Source organism: Pleurodeles waltl, chromosome 5 (assembly GCF_031143425.1).
Source record: "Pleurodeles waltl isolate 20211129_DDA chromosome 5, aPleWal1.hap1.20221129, whole genome shotgun sequence".
In the NCBI taxonomy this organism is placed as follows: Eukaryota; Metazoa; Chordata; class Amphibia; order Caudata; family Salamandridae; genus Pleurodeles; species Pleurodeles waltl.
This window is the reverse complement of record NC_090444.1, coordinates 518,210,240-518,237,849: the sequence shown is the minus strand read 5'-3', so window position 1 is coordinate 518,237,849 and position 27,610 is coordinate 518,210,240. Positions and strand designations below refer to the sequence as shown.

The 27,610-nt window shown below is 46.5% G+C and overlaps 1 protein-coding gene across 3 annotated transcripts in view; it reads right to left on the bottom strand.

The window, feature by feature from the left end:
• Nucleotides 1-27,610, bottom strand: part of CFAP61 (cilia and flagella associated protein 61) — a 1,725,308-nt gene that overhangs the window by 1,342,261 nt on the left and 355,437 nt on the right. For all 3 annotated transcript variants that reach the window (XM_069234340.1, XM_069234338.1, XM_069234339.1), the window contains one exon: nucleotides 10,449-10,534. In XM_069234340.1, the coding sequence (XP_069090441.1) occupies nucleotides 10,449-10,534 (86 nt within the window). The remainder of the gene's footprint in view (nucleotides 1-10,448; nucleotides 10,535-27,610) is intronic.

The window sequence follows — 27,610 nt, the reverse complement described above, 5'->3', positions numbered from 1 at the left end:
TCAGTGTTTCAAAGGATTATGTGCACATTGTTGAAAGGTATTTCCAATGTAATGGTGTTTCAGGACGATGTCTTAATTCACGCCCCTGATCTACAGACACATAACAAGACCCTCAGACAGGTGTTGCAGAAATTCAAGGATCATGGCATTGTTCTTAGAAGGGAAAAGTGCCAATTCATGAAATCCTCTGTGGAATATTTGGGTCATGTGATTAGTCAGGAGGGTGTTAGCCCGAAACCTGGTCTAATTGATGCTATTAAGGCAGCACCTCCGCCTACTGACAAAGCTGGGGTGAAAGCGTTTTTAGGCATGTGTGAGTTTTACTCCCGGTTCATACCGGAGTATGCTAGTCGGGTTAGAGTCTTGTCAAATCTATTGAAGGATAAGACCAGTTTTGAGTGGAGTGCTGAGTGTGAACGAGCGTTTGAAGATATCAAAGTCCACTTAACTCAAGCCAAAGTGTTAAAACCGTATGACCAAAGGTTTCAATGTTGCCTAACAGTTGATGCCAGCAATATTGGATTGGGGGCTGTGTTGACTCAAACTGTTGGGGGTGATGAAAACACCATTGGTTTCGCGTCCAGAGTTTTAAGGGCGCCAGAGGTGCATTACTCCGTAATTGAAAAGGAGTTGCTGGCCTGTGTCTGGGCCATCGAAAAATTCAGAAGCTATGTGTGGGGGAGGCATTTTGAATTAAAGACGGATCACAAGCCTTTGGTTTCAATTTTAAAAGGAACTAATGATAAGACAGGCACACCTAGAATTGCTAGATTAGTAGCTAGGCTCATGCAATATGATTTTGAGGTCATGCATATTCCTGGCGGAAGGAATATAAGAGCAGACTATTTGTCGAGATTTCCCAGGCAGTTGAGCTCAACGACGGATGAGATGGTGGACGATGAATGTTGTATGATTGCAACGGTTGAGGTTGACCAAGTCTGTGTTTGCTCTGAGACAGAGTGGAAGGAAAAGTTGGCTGGAGATAATGAGTTGTGTGCTGTAATGAGGTTCATTGCTGAAGGATGGCCTTATGAGAAAGACTTGACGTTGGCGAGCCAGCCATTCTGGAAAATTTCAGATGAACTTACAATTGAGGAGGGCATTCTCTTGAGAAATGATAAACTCATTCCTCCGGAGGAATTGAGGAGTTTAATAGTGAAGAAGGCGCATGAAGGTCATTTGGGCACCACTATGACCAAAAGACGAATACGTGACAACTTTTGGTGGCCACGTATGGACAGTGAAATTGAGCATTTGGTAAAAAATTGTGCGATATGTTCAAATTCTGACAAGAGTCTGAAAACTGCCACGCCACCCCTTATGCCTATTCCGTGTCCTGGAGGTCCGTGGCGGAAGTTGGGGGTGGATATGGTGGGACCCTTTCACTTACTTAATTCCAGACTACGGTATGCATATGTAATAGTGGATTATTTCTCGAAGTGGCCTTATGTCAAATTTGTACAGGAGCCTAATGCTAGATCTTTAGTCGCCTTTTTAAGAGAAGTGTTTATGAATGAGGGCTTTCCAGAAGAAATTATTTCGGACAATGGTGTTCAGTTCGTGTCTGATGAGTTTAAAGCATTTCTGAACCAAGGTTCAGTCAAACACCTGAGATGTTCCCTCTATCAACCTCAAACAAACGGTTTGGTGGAGAGATTCAATCGTGTGGTGGGGGACTGTATCAGGTGGGCTCTGAAGAATGGGTGTGATGTGTTGGCATCTGTACAAGCTATGCTTTGGTTTTATAGAACAACTCCTCATTCTACCACTGGGGTATCTCCTTTTGAAGCTTTGAAAGGGAGAAAGCCCAATACCCAAATCAAACCTGGGTGGATGTCTAAGTTTTTTGAACAAATGCTAGTTGGAGAGCGTGCTGATGTTATCAAGGCCAATGTGGAAGACAAGCAGTTTACACAAAAGAGATATTTTGACAATAAGAAAGGGGCTAAAGAGTCATTGTTGGTGGAAGGTGATTGGGTAGTGATAAAACTGCCAACGTTTGTCAAGAAAGGTAAAGCAAAATTTTCCGAACCGGTGTGTGTTGAACGTGTTTTGGGCAATGCAGTGAGGGTCCAAGGCAACAAGTGGTGGAACAAATCCAAGGTGGTAAAACTGAAAAGGAACTGGGATCCTCAGGCTGTCACCAAGTGAGTCAATGTTAAGATCGGACGTGAATAAGAGTGGAGATGAGGGTCCTGTGTTACGCAGGAGTGTTAGAGTACGTAAGTTACCTTGAAAACTGTGTCATTGACGGAACGTGTTATAACTCTGCATACTGCATGATTCTTCTGCAAACTCAATCAATGTTAATGTTTTTTAATGTCTTAGTTCTTTTGTTTTTGTTTTAGGTGGAGGTTTGTTAATATTGTGAAAAAAAAAAAAAACTCAATGTTGTATTTACGTGCGTACCCTCGCGCACGGCCTCGCGACTAGAACCCCGAAGGTGAAGGGGTTGCTAGGCGTTTGGACGGTGGCGCGAGGGAAACGCCGAGGAGAGGGACGACGGTGAGGACGGTTGGACGGAGCGGCGGTATTTGGGGGCGCTTGGAGACTGTTGATTGGAGTTATTTTACTGTTGTAAAATAAAGAAGACTTGCGCTTACCGGCCTCCTTGATTACTTCAAAGTTGTAAATGTGACACTTTTGACACCCGCTTTAACATGTCTGCTAGAGCAGAACTAGCCTCTGAAGCCAACCCAGGGGAGTACTGGAGGCTGGCGAGGAGTCTAGGCCTCTAGCATTGGCCAAGTCAAATAAGCAATCCGATTGAGGAAGAGGAATGGTATCGTAATTGGGAGGCTGAGACGGGAAACCAGGCCCCTCCGATGGAAGAACTGGAGGGTGAACCCCAGAAGACAGAAGCGCAGACTGAACAATAGCCGACTCCAATAGCGCCGCTCCCAGCGTCGGGGTTTGGCGTTGACGTACGTCGGGGGAGACCTCAACATCGGAAGGAGTGTGATCATACTCCAGGGATACAACAACTGTGGAGTTCAGCGAAGTCGCAGGCGCCACCACCGCCGAAGTCAGTGTGTCAGAACTGAACCCAGAATTGAACTTGTAAGGGAAGAGACATGGGTGGAAGATGGAAGCCGTAGGAGGCTGTGCATTGGAGCCGATCCGACTCCTGAATCAGAGTAGAGGGGCCTAACCGGCACCGAGGATGAAGCCGCTGGTGAGGAACACGTCAGGGCATCCGCCACCTCCTTAGGGCCTGAAGGCGCGCCAGAGGGAGGGGAAGGCCCTAAAATGCCATGAAAGGATGAGTAATAGTCATGCATCTGGGCCAGAGTCACCCTGGCACCAGGATAAAGCGGTAGAGATGGGGTCAACTCCTTGGCAGACGAACGAGAGGAGCCAGGCAGGGGCGGTGAAGTGGACGCGACTTTGACCATGGGCGACCCTTATCGTGAGGCGTCGAGGGATCTGGAGACACTGAAGGATCCATACGCAAGCGACTCCTAGAATGGTCACCGGGATGAGCTGTGGAAAAAGAAGCACTTTGTCGTGTATGAGGATCCTATGAAGACTGCGATGCCCACGCCGTCAGGAGCTTCATCCGCCGCTCCTGCAAAGCCTTAGGCCTCAAATGTTGACAGGCCTCGCAATCTTCAGTGTTGTGTGCCTAAGCACCTCATACAAACAGACTAGGGGTCTGTGACCAACATTTGTCGAGCACAAGACCCACAAGGCTTAGAGCCAGAAGGCATAAACACTGTTCCAATGACAAAAATCGCCGAAAGGGAAGGCCAAAAAATGGCCACAGTTAACCGCTTCTCCAGGTCCATGTTGCTGCATGGAAAAAAAGAAACTGACATCAGCGCGTTGTAGGAGGAATTATATGGACTCCATTGATGTCATATCTGTAGGATGATGTCAATATGGAGTTGCACAACGCCCTCTACGAACGCACAGAGGTACTGCTGAAGATTTTTCTGGATCCAGTCTGGCGCCAAGGGAGAATTCTAAGTTAAGGAATCTGCAGCTAGTTGTCTCTATCAGATTTGTTAAATACAGTCCTAAGTATTTTCTGAAAATTACTAAGGCAGTGATAACAGTGCCCAAATAAAACCGAGCAGCCATATTAATGCTGAAGAAAAACTTGTGCAGAGCAATCAGAGAAACAAACGGACTAAGTAGCACCAAACTGAGAAAGATCCAACTTAAAACTGGAGAAGCAAGTTCAGCACTATCAGCTCTTGTCACCGCAGTCCAAGATCCATTAAGATACATTTCTCTGTCATGATTAGCGAGAGCTGACAAGCTTCACTAAACTCACTAACAGAAAAAAGATAGAAAGAAGTATCATCTGGTGACTTTATCTCATGCACTGTGCATTAGAATGCACCTTGATGTTCAGCCTTTGTCTTCAGGTTGCTTCTTCACTGAGGTTTTTGGTTCAGCACATTACGTGCACTGTAGCCTGGCATAAAACAGAACTTGCATAGACCCAATGCACTAATATTTCTCCATCTCAAAGGCGTGAGGATACTCTCAGGGAAACACTGCTTTACCACAGTGAGTCAGTCATACTTTGATAGTGCATAAGCTCAGTCACAACTCACATCAAGAATATCTAATAAACTGCTAGATAGACTGTCCTCATTGGTGGAAAGTAATAGGATTTGAACTAGCCTCAGACTAACAACTTCCAAACAGTTTTAATAATAAAGAAATACGTTTCCACCAAGATTAGTGTGCCTAGACCTTTTTTAGGCCTAGCGTTAGCCAAGACCTTTTGATTTTACTAGCTAAATAAATAAATGTGCACTTTTTGTTTTAATAAAAAAAGGAATTCAAAATTAATTTTTCTTTAACTTTGTGAGGGCCCAGCAGCACCCCAGATACTGCTACCAGGCCCTTGCAACGCACCTCAAATCACATGGCACTGTTTGCGGCCTCCATATTTGGGAATTGCTTTAAAAATTCCAGGATGCTCCCCCCCTTATGAGTACATGCATGTGCACACACAGCCATCTTTGAATGGGATTCCAATCAAGATGGCTGGCTGCGCACAGGTGACATTTTATATCAGACAGTCAAGGAGATCCACCTGCATGTGGTCTTGCATGCGCACAAAACGGGACCTTTTTAATGTTTCTGTAAACTCTTCTTACACATACATCCAAACCCATGTGCCTGTGCAAGTGTGTGTGCATCCCCGCGCACGTACTTACACACACACACAGGAACCAACTGTTTCTAATGGTTGTTAATAAGGTTTACAAAACAAATTAAAAAAAAAAAAAACATTGGCAACGTCAATAGGCTGGCAGCCAAAGACAGAACTTCTGACTTTCCCAATGACCGTTTGAAAATTGGAGACTAATTTGTCCACTTTGCAGGTACTCAATGTCTATGCTGTACAGCTGCTCTACAGAAAGCAAGGTCATCTTTATGACTCTGAATTGAACAGCCTAAGGAAATCCAGATGGGTACACCAGACAGCAGGGGAGGAGCTGAGGATTAGAGTGGCTTCTTGATCTCATGCCCTTTCTAAGGTCAGATGTATAGCACCTATTAGGAGGTCTTGCCCCTCTGGATTTTGAAGGGATACTACAGATAGAGAAGGATAGACCAAGGACTGAAAAAAATAAATAGAAGCAGGCTAACCTCGAACTTCAAGGGTACCTTAAGCACCATGAAAAGATGGGTCACATTGAATACTGAAAGCAACTCTAGATTTAGGCCCAGATAAAATCACCAACCAATGCTCTTGATCATACAAAACCTAACAACGTGGTGCGTGGCTATAAATACAACTACAAACAGATGTTCTGAGGGTTGCATTCATGAGAACCTTATCTCCACAAGGTATTGATATAATTGTAGCTTTTGAGTCAGAAAATTAAAGCAAACTCCTTTCAGGAAGTTAATTCTGAACCCTAAACAGCACTTGAGGAACTTTAAGGAAAGTATAAAAAAAAAACACACACTGAGATAAAGAAGAGCGGGACAAAGCTGTGCTAAAATCACGGAGCAGTGGTTATATAATTTATCAGGTGCAACAAAACAAACTGCGTAATTGTGTTGCACACCATTTATTAGTTGGTAGCAAACTGACAGCTACCAGAGACCTTGCAATTGCTGTAATGACTGAGTTGGGTCAGTCCCAGACAGCAGGATAAGACCAACTGGAAGTGCCAACAGGCCCTCAACTAATCTTATCAAGAATGGGTGTGAGGCAATCAAAAGAAAGAGTACTAAGCAAGATATCCAAGATTCTGTTAATGGGAGGGCAGTACAAAAACAGATCAGACAAGAATGGGGTGCCACGCAAGGATGGATACAGCCATTTATTTAAAAGCTCAGGGAAGCGTGCTGGGACTATAATGGCCTCAATCATGGGAGGGCTTATGACTTGCATGGTTAAGTCCCTGGGTAATTAAACAACCCAAGGGGTAGCTCACCTTGGGTTTCATGTCAAAAAGAGTCTACATGGCGAGAGAAGGGAGGGGAGGTCATCTTATCTCACTTTTGTGGATGGGGGTGGGCTCTAAGACTCTCACAAGTACTATATTAAATTACTCCAAAGCCTATCAAGGCCTCTGTGAATGAGATCTAAGTGACAGCCCTGAGAGGCACAGGTGCCAGTTAAACTATGTTAAAGGGAAACAGCAAAGCATAACCATCTTGTCAATTTTCTAGGGTGTTAGGTAGTTACAGAACTGAGAGTACAGCACTTACTATACACCACCAAGAGAGGGGGAAAGGCCAAGCAGTATAGATGTGGGCCGTGTTCTGCCAGTCAAGTAAACATATCCTAAGCAATGATCTGCCTGGCTGTGAGATAAGGCCTGTGGCTACTAAAACACCTACACTACTGCTCAGAAGGAAAGAATCTGAGGATACTGGCCCAGAGAAGAGGCCCAGAGACCCTGGAGGAAGAAAAGAGGAAGGAGACATTGAAAACATGGAGAAGCCCTCAGATAAGGAGCTACTTATCCAGGAGAAGATTCAGAGTAGCCCAAAGCTGTTGCTTCATCCTTATTGTACTGCCTGCACAGGCCGATTTTCAGTCCGTGAGAGGCTCAACCCAAGCAAACATTTGCAGGGCACAGAGGAAGAATTCAACCAGTGAAACCTTTGTTCAGGGTCAGTTGCCCAAACAAAGAGTAAGCTCCCTGTCTTGACCTGTCTTGTCCAAGGTCACTGGGAAAGTGATCCACTGCACAGTGAGCTCAACAAACCCGGAGCCAGTAGAAGACAAGTGATGGACCAGAGCTTAATATAATTTCCAGCAGACCTAGCTCACAACATTCCATCTTCTGGGCTTGACCGGGGCAGAAGGAAAAGAACTGATGTACACACACCGAGGTGGCATCTATATAGACAACTGTGACATCAAAGACGGCTCCAACGACACTGACGACGCCACGCGGAGCCGGACGACGCACGTGGATCCGAACGACGCACGCGGATCCGAGCGACGCAACCAGACGGCACGCACAGGGTACTGCTCAGCAGAAAAATTCCGGATTCGAAGCTGACGCCAGAGAATTCTAAGATAAGGAACCTGCAGCTAGAAGTCTCTATCAGACTTGGTGAAAGACACTTAAAATAGAGGAGCCCCAATTCCTCTGATTGTAGACAGTAGCTTTTTGACTAGGTAGGGAGAGCCATTTACTCACACTTCGACAACAGTATTACATCAGGCTAGAACTATTTTGGTAGTAGTATAGTGAAGCACTCTAACCCAGTCAGAAGAAATATTGCTTCCGTGTCTCACGGTTTACTTCAACAGGTTAGAATGAAAGTGGGCACATGCAGAGTGCCCTATCACATGTCCCATCCCACAAACGAGCTGTGTGTGCTGCTCACAGGTGCTCTAAGAATTTCATTCCTAGGCTATTGGGACTGAAGGCATTTTGTAAGTTACACATGGATTAGTGGCTTGCAATGTATAAATTGTGACTTCTTGCAATTAGTGAGGAAAATGGGTCCGTAAGGGGTGCCTCTCTTCCTCATGACTGATAAGGACAAGTATCAACTGTTTGCAACTACAGCTGCAAGCCATTCGTTGGATACGGCACTCAAAAGGGGTTTTATCCATTCACAAAGTCAAAACTTATCTATGAGGGACAAGGGGCATATAGTCAATCCTGATGTCCACTTGCATCATAATAATTTTTTATTTTGACTGATATCCCTGTCCTTAGGGGAAAGGGAGCAATCATGGCATTTGCAAATATGACTGTAATGATGGAGGTTTGCAATCCCCACAGGTCTCCATTATGGCATTCACAGCCATTTGATACAATATGCATGTGGGAGGATTTCTGGAATTCCAACTGAATGTTTTTTTTGTGCTGCAATGGATTACTATTACTACAGCTATACCAGTACAAAAATATCCTTGTGTTGCATTATAGATCACACACGCATATATAGCAATCTAACAACAGCATGTAAAGATTTACATTTTTAAGATAATTCGATTTCATTCCACTACAGCTCAAATCTTTCCTTTGTCATCGGTTTGTTGAACACTGGCCACCAGTCAGTGTCAAATCTTAATGAGCAGATGTCCCTCACTGTATTTTATGCAAATTGTAAAAAGAACGTCTAACTGCCATGTGCAGGGACAACATGTTTAGAATCCATCAAGAACAGCAGAACTGTGCCAAGGACATCAAATAAGAGCCATCACTGCTTAACACAGGCCCCTGTAGAAGAAGGTAGCTATGGGAGGCAAGGACCCACCTCTGAACCCCCTCACGCTTCCACACTTCTAACCTATGGACAACTGGCAGACCATCAAGAGCTTGCAGCAGTTGCAATTTAACTTAGACTATAACAATATGTTGCTGAGCAATGATACGGAATTTAAGAGGATGGAACCTGTCTGGTGCTGGTTAGTCTCTCTGGGAAGTGAAGCACTATATGGAGTGGTGAGGAGCAGTCTCAATAAGTGGGTGCATAGGTTGAGGATACAGGATGTACATGGGCATGAGGCTTAGTGCACCTTACAGGGCGGCAGCATGTATAGTTCGTGAAATAGGTGATGCGCAGGTATATCAGGTGGTGAGATAGAGGGAAGCTCTTGGCGGTTATGTGCAGGGTACAGGATGGCACACTGCAGGTTGAAGGAAGGGAGAGAGTACATGTTCTGGGAGTGGCCGTTTAAAGGGGCTTCAATAAAATAATGTGCAGTCTATCCTAATATACCCGTGGCACACTGTTCTGAGTGAACCACATAACTCTATTCTGTGTTTTGTCTCTTCTTTGTTTGTTCTAGCATATTCAGTATAACCTTTCTTCCATTTAGGTTTACAACCTTTGACTCCAAACACTAATTTCATTAACTAAAACACATTGTCTAATGTAAATTATGAATACGCCTTCCCTCTGTTGCTGTTTTACTTCGCAATTATGTTCTATTTAGACATTTACATATTCAGACATCTAGCCTTACCCACCCACCCAAACCCTCACCCACCCACTCATTTATACACAATGTCCATTCATACTCATCCACTGAACCACCCCCACAAACCTGTGCATTAAACCTTCTTACATGCATGCATTTATGCATCCACATAGATATGCACTCACACCCTTAAACATATTTATTCACCCAATCACCCACCAACACTAAACTGCCATCTTTGTATGCTCAAATCTATCCACCGGTGCCCATATATCTATTCATCCATCCTTCCGAGGGTTCACACATCAATTCTTGTAGAGGTACAAGTGTTTTTTCTGTGTGAATGACTGTGTAAGTGCATGTATAAGACAGAGTGCACTGGTGCATGTATATATGCTGGGGTGGGTCCAAGGATGCCTAGAGATATTGTTCAGTGTCAAATCGGGACCTGTATTTATGCACCATAAAATAAAAAAACTCCAGTTGTGGTTTTTTTTCTTCTTTTTTTACATTTTTGATGTGCGACTTAAAGCTTTTATGCTCCATTGAATATTGGCCCACAGCCACTCTCTTCTGCACTGGAAATTTCTGGGCATCAATTTTTCAAATTATCTTGGTTCCCCTCTGAAAATCTCATCTACAAAGACTTGTAATTCCTCGTCCTAGAATTTCAATTTGTGCTGCCTGGCTGCAGGAGTGGACTTGCTTGGAATCGCCAGACCTCCAGAGAAGGGTACGTATCAAATGTCTGGCCTACAGCACTATTTAGTACTGGTGCTCTTTTCCCCAAGCACAACCTGTAACTCGTGCACAAAGACGAATTAAATACACATTTTGGCCGCCTTGAATACATTTAGCACTCCTATATCACGAAGGAATGCAGAACGGCATATTTGCCCATGTGGCATGCGTGCCAACAATATTACTGCATCCGTCATTTTTAACACTAGCGATGAAAGTGCAATACAGAACGGATACACAACTCCATCTCCGCTGGGTTGCGTCTAGATAGTCTGTAATAAATTAATATATTTACTTGTATCTGTTATTATAGGACAGGTATATTTATCTCTGTTACCTTAAGATCGGAATCCTGGGAAGAGGCCGGCCGGGACTGCTGAGATAATGCAGATTGTAACCTCTGACTTTCTTGTCTGCTTATCACTGCCAAGAGAAGACACATGAACACATTACAGACCTGCCTGATAGAGGTGTACAACAATTTCATAAAACAGCTCAATTTATATTCATCGTGTTTCAAAAAACACATGACGAATTACAGCAATTCATTTTACTCTACTTGCTAGAACATTCGGTAAGACAGGACAGTAATTCATGTTCATGCCTAACATATTTCTTGCTTTTTGGGCCTCTATAATCAAGGACAACCATTATGTGCAGGCGGTGCTTAAAAGCTTGAATGTGACTGCAAGCCACAGTGAAGGACCTGGGGTTTGTTAGCAAAGCCCAGTACAATTAGGGACCTGAGAAATTTTTGAAAAACACACTTACCAGATCTTGGAATGCCATTCATAAAGCTACCAATTTCAGGTTTTCAATGTCAAATGCATTGACGTGGTAGATGCTGGCGACCTTTAGAAGGTGTATGTCTGCAAACACGTTTAGTAAAATAAAACGCACTTTTTCTAAATTCTTCACAAAGCATACCAGATATGCCTGATCTTGTGGGAGTGGATATGTTCTGCGTGGAAATGTAAAAACGTAAATATATGGTCTTGGGGAATGAGGGTGGTTGGTCAGAATGCCCTTACCTCACCCCCCCCCCCCCCCCCTTCTTAGCTTTGGGGCAGCCAGGTGGTTCAGGAAGGGCCTGGGGCAGAGATGATGGTGATTCATCTTGGGAGGATCTGGTGCTGCCCGGCGACCCCGGCCCAAAGTCAGAGCTTGAGTCTGGAAGGCTGGCTCTGGGACATCAGTGGACCATACAATGACTCTGCAAGGTTTAGGATTTGCGTCTGCCTTCCCGGAGTCTGACCCTTCTCAGGATCTATACGAGGGGCAGTTTGGCGATGGTGGAGTAGGGGGTAGAGAGGTGCCAGGCACCAATGAGCACTGTAATGGGGCGAATAGTGATAATGAATAATAGGAATTGGATTATGGTGAGGATGAAAGAGAGGAAGGGGAGATTGTGGATGGTCAGCATGAGCATGATAGTTGGATGGCACCGCCAGGGGTACATACGGGGTGGGGTGAACCTAACGTTCGGAGGAGTATTGGTGTTTTGCAGCCTGTTACGCCATCAGCGGCGGGATGGCGATGTCCAACCAAGCGGAACTGAGGTCTGCCCAAGATGGACTGCTTCAGTGCAGGCCTCAATTTGAGGCCAGGTAGGGAGTTTCCATGGGGGCACGGTTGCGGGTTGGGTGGAGATTGGGGTACAGGCAGAGGTGTGTGGCTCGCAGAGAATTGGGGATTGAAGTTTGTGTTTGTCGAAGTGTAGGTATGTGCAGGATCAAGGCTCATGCATTGAAGCGGGAGGGAGGATAGGAAGGGCAGGAGGTGTCGAGGGAGTGTCTCAGATGACATGGTCACAGGTGGACATAGGGGTTGGTGAATAGAAAAGGAACAAGAAAGAAAGCAAGGATGTGAGGCAGAATAAGATGCCCTACATGGGGATTACAAAGCCTTTAGGCACATTTAATGTCGACAACTAAGGGACGCATATGGAAAAGGAAATATGTTGAACTTTTTAAGCTCCTGCAAATGATGTATAAGAAAGGTTCAAAGGAGGAGGAGTACCAGCTCTTGTACAGGCCGAAAGTCCCATTAATAGTGAGAATTGGACAGCGGTTTTCCTCATATATGCAAGCATTTATTGCGAGAAATATCCTGAGAGGTGTGTGGCACTGTTCAAATACCTGGATATAATAAGAAAGACACGGGTAACTTTTGGGGGTATAGCTTGGGTGTGGCTATGATAAATTCTGGGCGTGCCTCGCAAAGGATACTGATGATATCTGGGGACAGCTGGACAATAAGCTGTTCTTGGAAACAAAGATGCTGGAACGGCCAACCCCATCAACTTATACAGTGAGAGGGTGGGCGGTTATTTATAAGCCCTTTGAGGGGCTCCCCACCTCGGTGGAGGGTGAAGGTCAGCAGGTCAGGGATAGCCAGGGAACTCAGAAGCATGCTGGTCCTATAACAGAGACCAGTGCTTGCCGGAATTCTGTAAGTACAGGCATGAATGTTCAAAGTGTGGAGGAAAACATATGCTCACCCAGTGTGGACTGCAGGGTAGTGGTTTTACACAACAAGGGGGTCAGTGGCCAGGTCCCTGTGAGCGCAGCAGGGGGATGGTGGGGCAGAACCATTTGGGCAAAGGCGCGTACACCAGTTAAGGTAGACCAGTTGCTGCATTGGCTTGGGGTGATGGGGTTGGAGGCGGAACAGGATCTGTTATGGTCCGGCTTTACATTTGGTTTTCAGTTGTGCTATGAAGGCCCACGGGTGCACCAGTGGACAAATAACTTAAAGTCGGTGAAGGGGCAGGAGCAGTTGGTATGGGGCAAATTGATGAAAGAGGTACAAGAAGGGAGGATCAAAGGTTTATTTTATTTTTATTTTTTCTCTTCAGGTTGGCCTCCAGAGAACTTGATAATCTCCCTGATCTGTGTGATCCCCAAGAAAGAACCGGGGGAATTTTGATTGATTCACAAGCTCTCCTCGTCTGAGGTCCTGTCAGTCAATTATTTTATACCTGAGGCTTGCAGCAGGTGCATTACACTGTGTTACACCTCCGTAGACACAGTTATTCAGCTGGTGACTACCTGTGACCAGGACACCTCGATGGCCAAATATGATATAAAACCGGCTTTCTGCCTGTTGCCAGTCCACTCTGCAGATTATGAGTTGTTCAGTCTGGGGAGCTGTTTTTTGTCGACAAGGCGTTGCGTATGGGCTGTTCAGTTTCTTGTTACTTATTTGAGGCTTTCAGTTCATTCCTGCAAACTATGTTCGTACATGTAAAAGGGAGGGATATTATGACCCACTATTTGGATGACTTTTTTTCTGGTGGGTACAGCAGATTTGCAAGATTGTCAGAGGCAGGGCTTTCTGCAGGAGGACTGATTGGGCTCTCTGAGTGGCTAGGCTCCCTCATCACCGTCTTTGCTTGATGACGGGGGTGAAGGATGATTTGAGGCTTTGGCAAACTTTGTTGACTGAGTGTAACAGGGATCCCATAGCAGGCCTGGGGAGGAGCTTGAGTGATCATCCAGTTGTTTTCAGATGCAGCAGGATGTCATGGTTTCGGCCTTTTCTTGCAGGGGTGTTGGCGTGCACAGGAGTGGCCTGGGGGCTTGGAAGAGAGGAGGGCGGAGTATTGCTTTCCTCGAGTTCCACCAGTTTGTTGGTGGGGATGGCATTTTGCAAATTAAACTGTGCTATTCAATGTTGGCAACATGCTGGTGGTAAACCTAGTCAATCGGTAGTCAGCACCAGACCCGAAGGTGCGACTGTTGCGTATTTTTGTGCTCAAATGCTTGCACGTGAATGTCACTTATAATGAGTGTAATGTTAATGACATTGCTGATTCCCTTTCTCATTCTCAATGGACAGGATTCTATGGGGTTGCACCATGGGCCGATGAGGTGAAGACAACAGATGCCAGCTCACCTGTGGTCAGTTAGCGAGAACGCGTGAAACAGCTGATCTGGGGCTTGTTATCCGCTTCTATTTTCAAGGAATACAGGCTTGAGGGGAAGGAGTTTATCCCGTCTGGGGCAGTGCGGCGCGGCAGCAAGGACTGTACGCTGGCCCAGGGGAATGATGTGGTAACTCATTTTGTCCTTGACTGACAAAGGTTTGACAGATGTCACTATAGCAGGTAAGTTGGTGGGTGTGGCATTCTATGGGAAGCTGTTGTTGGGGTACAAGCCATCAGTGGGTGAAATGGGGAGGAAGATGCTGGAGGGGTAGGCTCAGGAGAGGGGTAACTGGCTTAGAGAGAGGAGCCCAATCACACTGGGCATACTGAAGAGGGTCATTGCAACGCTGCCCCAAATGTGCAAGAACCATGGGGAGGCGGTATATTTGCTGTGATTATGGTCTGGTTATTTTCACCGCTTTTGGGGGTTACAGAGGTGGTTGCATGGCAGGTTCAAGCAAGAATGCAGTGGCAGGACGTCCGGGTGTCAGAAGGTGAGGTTCAGGAGTGGATCCCCAGGCCTAAAATGGATCAGTCAACCAGGGGCATGTACCAGGGCATGTGTATAATGATGAGCGTACCCAGACCTAGGGATTTGCCCTCACACATGGTCTATGACATTATGTCAGCAGGGGTAAGGATTCAGGGAGGTTTTCTGTCATGTGGATGGGCTGCGTTTTTCTGCATAGCAGATTTTGGGGGTTTGCACAAGGTGCTCTGATTTTTGTGATATGGAGCGCAGGATTTCGGGACCCCTTTTTGTTTTGGATTGTAATGGCACCAGAGGCTGAACCTCCGGGTTGGTCGGTGGCAGAAATTTAGAGGGCAGGGCAGTGGCACTCGGACTGTTATCAGGGCTATTTGCGTCCTCAGTAACATGAGTTTGTTTTCTCCTAGGTTGCATTGCGGACCTTGAGAGGTGCTATATTAAGATTTGGATATGTAGGCATTCCTTTGTGAAGTGGGAGGCGAAGCATGCTGGCACCCAAAAAGGAGGATGACAATTAGGATTGCTGATATGGTGGCCCAGTTGAAATGGTTTGGAAAAGGTGGCAAGCGGTGGCACAAATTGCTGCACAAACTAAATTCCCTTGTGCAGGGTACCTCTTGTCCTGACATATTGCTCCTGAACTTAGGAGAAAATGACTTGATTTAAATGAAGTTTGGCTCTGGTAAAAACCATAAAAAACAATTTGCTGGAGGTCAAGGCATCATGGGCTGGCACCACTGTGGTTCTTAATGAAGTCATGAGGAATTGTCGGGGAGCTGTAAGAATAGATGCAATTCAGAGAGCACACAGGATGTGGAATAAAGAATTGAGGAAGTTCTGCAAGGCAGGCTGTTTCTTTTTCCTGGAACACAGTTATTTCCAATACGAAATGGTAAATTTTTCAGAGATGATGGGGTTAATTTTTCAATTGCTAGGGCAGAGCTGTACCTCATGCAAATCAGGAATGTTTTTGCTGAGTTGTTACACTTACCGGTCGGGATAAAAGATCTTGCTTCTGGGAAGGAAGGGTGTAGATAAGTTTAAGAAGTTATTGCAACAGAAATGTTGAACAGTTTGAGACCTAGTTGAGATTATGGGGGTATGGGAGGGGCACATTTTGAGGAACGGAACAAAGTCAACAGCAATTTTTTGTATGCATGAGGTCTGGATGCAGATATTTGAGTGGCAGGAGTAGAGATTGGAGTTTTGGTTGATTTTGGTTGTGAAGAGTTCCTTAGGGGATGAGGGAGGTAGGGCGGATATCTACGGGATGTGTAGTGAGGATGGAATAATCTAAGGATGTGAGGCGTTAGAGCCAAGGTTTTGATATAAGATTTGTGCACCTGTCTCATTAAAGCGTTTTTTTACACACTAATAAGTAGTCAGTCGTTCTTCGATGCGCCGTCCTGCTTGAGAAAGGACTTGGGGTGGTGGGCAGAATGCCCCCTCCCTCGGGAGTCTTGGGCGGGTGGTAGGGTAAAAAGGGTGAGGGGTGGTCCTGATTGGCTGGGAAGCGCGTGGGCAGGTGTAGGATAGGTTTTAGGGTAACGGTCTACAGTTGTGGGTACATTTTCAGAGTTACGGCAAACCGGGTGACAGGGACAGTTCCCCACTTCGAAAACATTCATCACCCTCCCTTCATTGTTTTTAGTCTTTGATGAGGCAGGTGCGAGTGGGCTAGTTGGGTTTTGTTTTAATTTTGTCACTGTTGGTGAGCTGGTGCCTGGCGGGTGGAGATAAGTTTAAGAAGTTATTGCAACACAGTTTGAGACCTAGTTGAGATTATGGGGGTATGAGAGGGGCACATTTTGAGGAACAGAACAAAGTCAACTGCATTTTCTGTATGCATGAGGTCTGGATGTAGATATTTGAGTGGCAGGAGTAGAGATTGGAGTTTTGGTTGATTTTGGTTGTGAAGAGTTCCTTAGGGGAGGAGGGAGGTAGGACGGATAGCTACGGGATGTGTAGTGAGGACAGAATAATGTTAGGATGTAAGGCATTAGAGGCAAGGTTTTGATTAAAGATTTGTGCACCTGTCTCATTAAAGCGGTCTTGTACACACTAATAAGTAGTCAGTCATTCTTGGATGCGCCGTCCTGCTCGAGATGGACTTAGGGTGGGGGCAGAATGCCGCCGCCCCCCCCCCCCCTCTGGAGTTTCGGGTGGGTGGTAGTGTACAAAGGGTGAGGGGTGGTCCTGATTGGCTGGGGAGCACGTGGGCAGGTGTAGGATAGGTTTTAGGGTAACGGTCTACAGTGGTGGGTACATTTTCAGATTTACGGCAAACCAGGTGACAGGGACAGTTCCCCACTTGGAGAAAATTCACCACCCTCCCTTCATTGTTTTTATTCTTTGATGAGGCAGGTGCGTATGGGCTAGTTGGGTTTTGGTTTAATTTTGTCACTGTTGGTGAACCGGTGCCTGGCGGGTGTAGATACGTATAAGAAGTTATTGCAACATAAACACTGGACAGTCACTTCTACGTCACTTTTGCTGCTATCATATACAAGTCCATACCCGCTTTCCACTCTCGAATTGTGGGTGACTCTGCCGATCCCCAGCATTTAGCAACATCCCTTTTGGCCACCACCAGCCCTAAATTGACAAATAGAAGTTTGGGCCCAGGGATGTCTACGTCAGTTGGTATTCCCAACAATATATATTTAGGGTCTAATGGGATATTTTTGTCCAATACTGCCTCTAGCTCACTCAGTACCTTAGTCTAGTATACCTGTATGGTGAGGCAGTGCCACAGTGTGCAGGAATGTAGCCATGGCTGACCCACCTCTCAGGCAGTTGGGAGATGCTGCCCTCCCCTTCTTACGTAGATTTGACTAGTCAAAAATATACTCAGTGAAATATTTTAAATTGGATTAACCTCAACCTTCTTTTGATAGCCCTTTCCCTCAGATGCATCAAGACAGCCTCCCAGTCGTCTATACCTCCCAGGTCCCTTTCCAATCTTTCCCGTAGTTTTTCTTCAGTGTCGGGTATGTTATTAATAGTTTTATAGGTCCAGGAGATTTATTTCCCTTCTATCTTCCCTTGTAACAGTCTGCCTTCCAGTGGGGCCTATTTCGGGAGGTCAGTGAGGTCCATCTTCTCTTCCTCCCATGCATGGTGCAATTGCATGTATTTGTAGTGTTGCCTGTTATCCAGGTGGTAGTCCCTTTTCAGGGAGCAAAAATATTTTAGCTGTTCGTTCTCTAATAGGTTTCCTGTTGTAGATGCCTATTGTGTCCCAGGCTGTGAATCCCCGTAATTTCTCCAGTTCCTTGCGATAAGTCCCTATGGGTGTTGGCTGTGAGTCTCGCATGTCATCGTATACGCTTCCCAGCGCCTTTCCATACTGCTATTGTGAGTTGCATTGGAGTCACTAGCTGCTGTACTCCTTTCCCACCATAGAGGTAGTGGAGATATGTTTTGGTATGGAAGTGACTCCTCTCTAATAAGTAGGTGAGATGGTCACCTGGCGCATGGCCCGAGCCATTTATCGCTATTAGGTGTGCTGCCCAGTAGCATACCCGAATATCCAAGAGGGACATCCTCCCCCACATTGTATTGGTTGCGTTGGAGTGTTTGGAGCACAATTCTCTGATGTCCCCCATCCCACAATAGTTTGTGGAGTTCCTCTTAAATTTTGGTAAAATTTTTGTCAGGGATATGAGTGTAAGTGTTCTGGAGAATGTATAATAACTTTGGAAGGGCTATTATCTTGACCGCCCTACCCATTAGTGTCAATGGAAGAGTCCTCCATCTCGCCATGTCCTCTTGGATGGCCCTTAATATTTCTTTAATATTACAGGAGAGACTATGTTCCTTGTCTTGAGTTATGTATATACCCAGGTATTTGAATCCTTTGGTAACTATTTTCTGGTTTGCAGGGAGTTGTAGGTGTTGCAACTTAACAACCACACCCCACACCCCCTTCCGAGGTATAAACTGGATTTATTCCAGTTTATCATATAGACTGAGTGAGTTCCATATTGCTCAATTATGAGAAACAGCTCTGGCAACGTACTAAGGGGTTTGGCAACATAGAGCAGAATATCATCCATGTATAGCAAAATTCTCTCATTTCCTCCCCCCCCTCACCTGGAAGCGTAATAGTGTTGGGTGCTGACGGATCAGGCATGCTAGGGGTTTCAGCATCAGGGCCAACAATAGCAGGAAGAGGGGGCAGTCCTGCCTCATTCCCCTCTCTATCTGAAAATCTTACGATGTCACCCCATTGACTCGAACGGCTGCCAATAGGTAGTGGTATATTAGTGTTAGCCACTTTAGGTATTTTGGGTCCGCATCCAAATTTCCTCAGGACATCATGAAGGGCCAGTGGATGGCTTCAAATGTCTTTTCAGCATGGAGGGTGTTAGAAATGGGGTTTCTGGTTGGCTGAGGTATGCACCTAAGCCAGGCAGAACCCACCCACTCTAGTCAGGGCAAGGGAGTTACATGTCCAAGATATCCCCTGCTCACCCCCCCTCGGTAGCTCGGCACAAGCAGTCAGGCCTAACCTGGAGGCAATGTGTAAAGAGTTTGCACAACACACACAACACGTGACACAATAAATACCCCACAAAGGAACACAACACCAAGTTATGTAAAAATAAACGGTATTGCACAAAACATAATCAGACCATATTTAACATGTTGGTAATACCCTGCTACCCAAGCAGTTGTCAGAAGTTACATAATACTGTTACTCTGCAGAGATCAGCAGTAGTCACATATAACACACAGGTTACTTACTATTCTGCAACATAAGCAGTAGTCAGGAATCACATTACTAAAGAAATGCACTTGTCATAACAAATACCATAAATGCCCAACCATGAACATTAGAAAGCATATTAGAAGTCATCAAGAAAGCATCATAGCAGAAATGCGTGGGTCATAATACACAGATCACCAGGAATGCATAAAACCCCAGTAATCACATTATCAACCAGGCACATATTGTAGCCAGCATATCACCATTAAAAGCAGGGTTGGCCTTGCCAAGACATTATACTGCATGCACCTAGAAAAACGCTCCTGTCTCACAGCGACCGCGTACCTCTCTGTGGACTCCATCAGGGCTGATGAGCCCAGTATTCGGTGATATGGGAAAACGAGGGACCCCACTCTTCAAAAAGAGAGGGGGGGGAGAGGGCCAACTCACTTCTCAGATCTTCAGCCGGGCGAGGAGGTCTCCTGCCTGCTGGCAAAGGTATGAGTGCCGCAATCAGCACTCCGCCACTGATTTTCCTTGGTGGTGGTGAGGCCCAAGCGGGATGGGGGATCTCCGTCGAGGTTTTCCACCGCCTGCGGACCTTCCGATAGAACTGGGGGCCCACGGTCCCCTCGATTGAGTCTCCTGGCCCAAAGCCCCACCGGACCTCCTTGTCAGCCTTCCGATCCCTGGAAAGGGGCTCCCCTGCCGTCGGTACTCCGGGGAACACTCTGGCAGGCACCCGATCCGGTGCACGAGCAGTCTGCTGTCCCGGATTGCGGTGGTGAGCTTGATCCAGAAGTAGGGCCTGCTGGTGCCCTGGGGGCACCTCTCACCGTGCTCCTGTCCCCTGGCAGCACAGATGGAAAGAATGTCTCGGGCGTCGTACACACACAGGAATTGACCTGCCCAGGCCGCAACAGTTTGTTTTCAACAGCACTTTTACAAGGCACCAACGAATACTGCGATGAGTGCTCTCCAGGCGCTCTGGGCACACCAGAAAAGTGCTCTCAAAGAGCTACGACCATAGAATCAAGGCACTGTCAAGGCACTTGATCAGCAACTAAAGCGCTCTGTTCAGCAGTGGCATGAATCTGGTGAAGCGCTCTTCATGCACTAGGGCACCCCATTAAAGCGCGCTCTATGCGCTGAAAAGCAGGCAGGGGTCAGGGGCCCGGGCACCCAGCCCCTGGGGACACAGAGTGGAGCACTGGGCAGCCGGGCCTAGCAACAGGTGTCAGTGGCAGTTCCTCCAGGTAACCCAGCAGGTCACAGGTCAGTACAGCAGCAGCAGTCCAGGGCGGTTCCTGGTGAGGCCTTCCAGCAGCAGTCCATGTCTAGTTATAAGTATGTTTCTTGTGTATTTTGTGGGGAAAAATCCCCTGTACCTATACTCAGTTTTGCAAAGCATTTCCAAGGAAGAAGAGAGGGGGTTTCAACCAGTTACAACTGGCTTCAATCGACCCTTTTGTGCGAGGCCAGGGCACAGCCCTTACAGATGCATGTGTGCCCCACCTCTCCTTCTCTCAGCCCAGGAAGACCATTCAAAATGCAGATGCACCTTTGTGACACCGCCACCCTCCCTGTGTACAGGCTGCCTGAAAAGTATACACAAAGCCCAGATGTCACTCTGCCCAGACGTGGATTGGAATCAAGCTGCAAAACACCGGAGTCATAAGCACAGTGAAATGCTCACTTTCTAGAAGTGGCATTTCTGTAATAGTACTGAAAAATCCACCTACACCAGTAACCAGCATTTCTCACTATCATTACAACCATACCAAACATGCCTACGCTACCCCTCATGAGTCAGACAATACCCCCTAGACATAAAGCAGGACATTTCCAATGCAGTCCTATGAGAAGGCAGCACTCACAGCAGTGAGAAACCAAATAGGCTGTTTGTCACTACCAGGACAGGCCACGCTACTAGCACATATCCTGCCTTCTACATACATAGCACCCTGCCCATAGGGCTATCTAGGGCCTACCTTAGGGGTGACTTACATTTCGTAAAAGGAGAGTTCTGGGCTTGCAAGTAGATTTAGATGCCAGGTCCCTGTGGCGGCAAACTGCGCACGCAGGTCTTGCGCCAGCAGGCCTGAGACAGGTTTGAAAGGCTACTTCAGTATGTGGCGCAAGCAGCGCTGCAGGCCCACTAGTAGCATTTCATTTACAGGCCCTGGGTATAGGGATACCACTGTACAAGGGACTTACAGGTAAATTAAATGTGCCAATCAGGTATAAGCCAATCATACCAAGTTTACAAGGGATAGCACATGCACTTTAGCACTGATCAGCAGTGATAAAGTGCCCAGTCATAACGTCAGCCAAAAAGGGTCAGAAAAAGTAGGAGGAAAGGCAAAATGTTTGGGGAATGACCCTGTAGAAAGGGCCAGGTCCAACACAGGAACAATAGTATATGGAGTTCTTTCCTCTCTCTTATGGCCTCTAACCAGTTATGAAGTCTACATAGTTGGCTCTTGCTTGGGCCATATATCAGTGGCGTGATAACTCCTATTAATCTCATTGCTAGGATTGTGGGCAGTATTTTAGTTTCTATAGTGATGAGGGATATCAGATGAAAGGAACTACAAACTTCTGTGGGTTTACCTGCTTTCGGAAGTACCACGACTATGGCCCTGCGCAGGTCCAGTGGAAAGCTCCCTTCATTCCTAGCTGAGACAAACATGCTGTGAAGGTGAGGGCTCAAGATATCTGTAGTTTTCTTTAGGAATTCTATCATGATCCCATTGGGACCAGGTGTTTTACCCGACTGAATATTTCCTATTGTGTTACATATTTCTGCAAGGGTTATTTCTTCCTCTAGGAAGTCACAGTCTTCAGATGCCAGGGTGGGGATATCTATTTCTGTCAGGTATTCTTCAATTTGGGTTTCCTCTGTTAGTGGTCTCCTTTTATTGAACTCTCTGTAGTATAGTGCAGATTCCCCTGCTATCGCTCGATCTGGGTCGTGTATGCCACCCTGTTGGTCCTGTATGCTACGTACCCATCTTGCTTCCAGTTCTCTCTTCTCCAACCATGCAAGAAGTCTTCCGGCTTTATCGCCAGTCTCGTGTAGCCATTGTTGTGTGGCTAATGCCTGGGTTTTGGCCAACTGGTGTGCCAGTGCATGGTACTCATGCCACAAGACTGTAATTTGACGTATAGTGTCAGGGTCCATCATCGGCCTGGGCCTCCCTCCAGGTCTAGTAATTGATGCTCCAGGGATTCAACTTCCCATGTCCCTCTTCACTTATTATACGCTATAGCATTTTGTGCCAGGTCTTTGAGAACTGTCTTAGAGGCCTCCCACACTATCACTGGCGAGGGTACTGAGTTGCAATTCTTCCAAATGTATAGCTGGGTTTCTGTCCTGAGTTCATATGAGATGCCCTCGTCCTTGAGTTCCCATGCATTTAGTTTACATCCAACCCGCTCGCTCTGGGGATTGGCCCCTATCTTAAGCCAGAGGGGAGAGTGGTCGGACAGACCTATGGCAAGACATTCCACTTCTATTACAGTCTCCCCCTCTCCTACAGGTGCCAAGTCCAGTCTGATAAACACCTTATGGGCCCTGTAAAAGTTGAGTATGTTCGAGTAGTAGGGTGCTGTTGACACCATAGATATGAGAGTCACATTGTGTTTGCAAAGCGGGCCAGCGGGGTCTCCCTGTCTGGTGCCTTTGAGCAGCCTGACCTGTCCAGCTCGGAGTTCATTACATCATTAAAATCACCTCCTATGACGTGACCAGAGGAGGCCGAGTCTAGGAGTATCTCGGTCACTTTTTCCAAGGTGCATTTTTGCAGTGTCGGAGGCATAGATGCTTGCCAATGTTCCCTTTCTCACATACCCATGAATGCCATATATGCGCTAGAAGGGTCAGCCCATGTCTTTGTGGGCCTAAACAGGGGATTCTTCCTAACCAGTACTGCCACTCCCCTGGAGTCTGGTGTATCCTGTATGCGCCAGCAACATGTATGCTCCTCTGTTTAGAAATTTACACTGGGATCCCCTCAAGTGTCTCTCTTGTAGGAGGACCATGTCTGGTTTATGTCTTTTGAGGTATGAGGCTACTAGTCCTCTTTTTATCTTGTTGCCTAAACCATTCATGTTCCAGGACAAACTAGAGCAGTGATATTAATTCTGTGTTTCACGCCTTCCCATCTATAGCTTGTATGTATGCCTGGTCTTCAAAGGATATGTGGTGTGCTTGCGACCTGTGTTAATTGGAGTGCATTCCTTGTGTTGTCAGTCTAACAATGTCCCAAGTTTAATTAAAATTAATACCTCAATCTACCCCCTCCTAACACCCTTTAATTCTCTGTGAGCTTGTCCCCTAATAAACATAACAGCAACTACTCAACAGAAAATAACAGGAGGCCTGTAACCCCCCCCCTACCAAATCCCATGAAGGGACTGAACTTTAATTCAGTTCAATTAGTATGGTTTGCTGTAGTGGCCAGCAACCACCGTCACTAGTTGGTGTGTGTATATCTCTACAGTCCATAGCTCCCCTTCTACTTAGAATGGGAGTGGCCACTCTGATGCCCCATACTTGTGTCATTCCCATCTGTTACATTTGTAGAATGTGTGCCTTTCCTTGAAAAATCACTTTCAGCTTTGCCAGGAATAAGAGCATATATTGGATCTGTAAGCTGCTCAGCTTGGCTTTGACCGAGTCAAACGTTCTTCGTTGGCTCTGCACCTCCTGGGTATAGTCTGGAAAGATTTCTATCTTGGCATTTTCATGTCTGATCTCCTCCGGTTTTCGTGCTTCTGTTAGTATTGTGTCTCTATCCTGGTAGTTCAGGAATCGTGCAATGACTGGTCTCTGGGGAGTCCCGGGGATGGTTTATTGCCCAATGCAGTGTGCACGCTCAATTCTGAAACAGTTAGAAAATTTGTCTTGGGGAAGCTTTCTTCGTAGCCATGAGTCCAAGAACGCTGGCACGTGCTGACCCTCCACTCCTTCTGGAAATCCCACAGATCTCTAGTTATTTCTTCTCACTCTGTTTACGGAGTCTTCAAGTGTCCACAATATGTTTTTGTTCACAGAGCAGCTGTCTGTTACTTCTTTACAGAGGCTGAACCGTGTCATCAGGGTCAGATATTTTTGTTCCAGCTGAGGATACTCTATCAGCCAAATTTCTGAGATCCTGTCTGAGGAGGGAGACTTTGGATCTAATCTTGCCCATCCTTCTTTCTAGTATTTCACGTGAGGTCTGGATGGTTTGAAGGATTACTGCGTTATCTGGGACCAGCGAGGAAACCGAGGTAACAGACTCTGTGGCTTCTTCAACTGGGGCAGGCATCACCCTGGCATATTTGTCCAGCCGTCCCCGACGAGAGGCCCTAGGCTCTTTGTCATGGTGTGCCAAGGGGGAAGTCACTGCCCTTTTCTGTTATGGTGAAGGTGTGTTTCTATGTCTGAGGAGCAGATCGAAAGCGCTGCCTAGTGAGGTACAAAACCCAATGTGGTTCTCTCATGGGGTCACATTTGTCACCAACTTCTGCATTAGGGCTCACCTCCAGTGCGCGGTATTAGATTCCTTTGCACCCTACGCTTCCCACAAGCATGCAGCCAATACGTGCGCACTCCCAGTGCATAGGTGTTGGGTCAGTGGATGAACCGCGAGCGACGGCCCGCCCTGCGCCGGTGGGATTCCCGCTGGGCATGCATGTATGAGTGAAGGTCAGGAAGTCCAGCCTTTCAGCCTCTAGTGGTGTTACCAGCACAATCTCAGGTCCTCCAATTGCACCCCCTCATAGACTTCACCTCCTTTCAGTGCAGGGTGTACACCAGGTAAGGAGCAAGGTCTGTTCCTGCCCTCTGGAGTTTCAATTTGAACAGCCGGTTCAGTGCACCAGGGATGCTGTGCTTGTTGCAGGCCTCTCTTCCACCTTCACACCTGCAACTTCTCCCTCTTAGCTACTGCATTTACGCAGCCCCCTTAGTGTGCCAGTCTCTGTGGGCTCCCGTTGTTGTGCGGCGGGCAATTTAATATTTCCACTCTTTCTTAGGGGGCTTATGTTGTGCAGTGGAGGTTCTGAGTTCTCTGGGGCTCACTATGGTTGGGGCGGGCCCCCTGCTATGACTTCCACTCCTCCCAGGAGCACCCGGAGAAAGGTGAGCATCATTTCGGGACCTGCAGTTTGCTTGATTTATCTCTCCAGGTAATTGATCAGCACCATCCCCTCCCCACATCACTCCCCCTCCAGTGCCCAGCACATCCTCACCTCCAGGTGTGAGGAACCGGGAGGAGCAGGCCCCACCTCGCCGCTGCTGTGTCCCAAGTCCACATCTCAGCTGCTCTCACCAGTTAGATCCCACTCAGGCTTCCGTGCGGCCCGCGGCACCAGTCCCAGACTCATTTCCTGCCGGGATCGGTCCGGTACACTGCATTCCCCTGGGCCCTTTCCTTTGCCCCAGTTGTCACGGCCTCGCCTGCCCTATCTCTCCAACGGCCGCCAGCAGGTCCACGTGACCCGGGGTATTTCACTAGCTGTGGCCTCGCCCGCGCTGTTACTCGTCTGGTTGCCAGCAAAGGCCCACCTTGATCTCCTGTAGATGGAGTGTGGCAAATGGGGACACTGGTCTCAACGTCCCAAATGAGCCAGGGCAGTGCACCACGGTTCTGCGCCTCCATCCTCTCACCGCCTCCACAGTGGGCACCTTGCCTCTGCCAGATCGCTCGTCCCCGATCTCTTTCTGGGGTCGGATGGCACCAATTAACATTCAGCAGCCTCTTGAAAGTTATCCCCCAAGGTGCTCACAGGATAAATTAGGATTTTGATGAGGCCAAATTGCGGAGCTCTTTACTGAGCGTCTGTTTCACCATGGTCTTGGCTCCGCACCCCTGGATGGAGAGATTTGAGTGGCGAGAGTGGTGATTGGAGTTTTGGTTGATTTTGGTTGTGAAGGGTTCCTTGGGGGCGGGGGGAAGTTAGGTTAGATAGTTATAAGATGTATAGTGAGGATGTAATAATCTTAGGATGTAAGGCGTTCGAGCCAAGATTTTGCTATAAGATTTGTGCACCTGTCTCATTAAAGCAGCCTTTAACACACTAATAGTCAGTCAACATCAGGTTGCTGAGGTGGGAGATTACATTGTCATCTTTGTGCGACACCGGATGTTCAGCTCAAAAGCACAAACGATCAAGGGAGCCAATGTTTCACAGTCCTCCAGGGAAGAGGGCCTTCCCAACAAAGCTTTTAAAGTTATTCGAACATTTTACAAACCTTGCAACGATTTTCTGGGTAGGAACGAACAGTACAATACCCAGCTGACTATTGGGGAGATCAGCCTATCCAAGTGTGGCCTGGTTTATGCCTATCTGTGAAAGGATAAACAGGAAGAAGAGTGGGCTATTCAAAAGTGTATATAAGAACATTTGAATTGCCTTCCTTTTAAGGTTATGGTGAGACAGTTCAAATTAACTTGCTCCATAAAGATTAGAGTATTTATACAATATAGATAACATTTTATTTTCTCAGGTGATTCTCCGGCACGAAAAGCATGATTGTTTTTACACCAAAACATTCATCCCGGTGCACACATCTACATCCAGACCTCTAATTTGGTAATAAAGAGTTTAATTTAGCTTTGCAATATTTTGTAATACGTATAAATCAACTTTCAGCTTAGAAGTGCAAGGGCTCAAAGAAAATGTAATTAAATCGAAGAACGCAGGGGAAAGGAAAAGGGGGCTATGGCAATAAAAATCAAGACAGGACAGCTGCCAGCAAGTTTAACTCTTAATAAAAACCATTTGTGATCAGTTACCTTTCAATCATTTACGAAAAAAGTATGCCGTTTTTTAAGAAAACAAATTTCCTTAAGCTGTTCTTTACTCTACTGTTTCATACTGCCAGCAGACTCATTTCGAATCCATTAGTGAGATTTTTGAAAAAATAGAGATCCTAGTTTGAGAACTTCACTGATTGTCTTGGCCCAGACAGAGTATGTATGCAATACAGATAACCCTTTTTCTTCTCGGGTGATTTGCCAGCATGAAAAGCGTGAGTAACAATGTTTTTACACCAAAACATTCATCCTGATGCACACCTCTGCATATAGACCACTAGTTTGGTAATAAAGAGATTAATTTAGCTTTGCAATAATTTGTAATACATATATGGTAGACCAGACAGCCTTAGGGCGGTCACCCCCAACTTTTTGCCTGCCTCCCTCCACTTTTTGACACTGTTTTGATGGTTTTAGGACTCTGCGCACTCTACCACTGCTAACCAGTGCTAAAGTACGTATACTCTCTACCTTAAAACATGGTAACATTGTCTCATACCCAATTGGCATATTTAATTTACTTGTAACTTTCTAGTGCAGTGCACTACATGTGCCCAGGGCC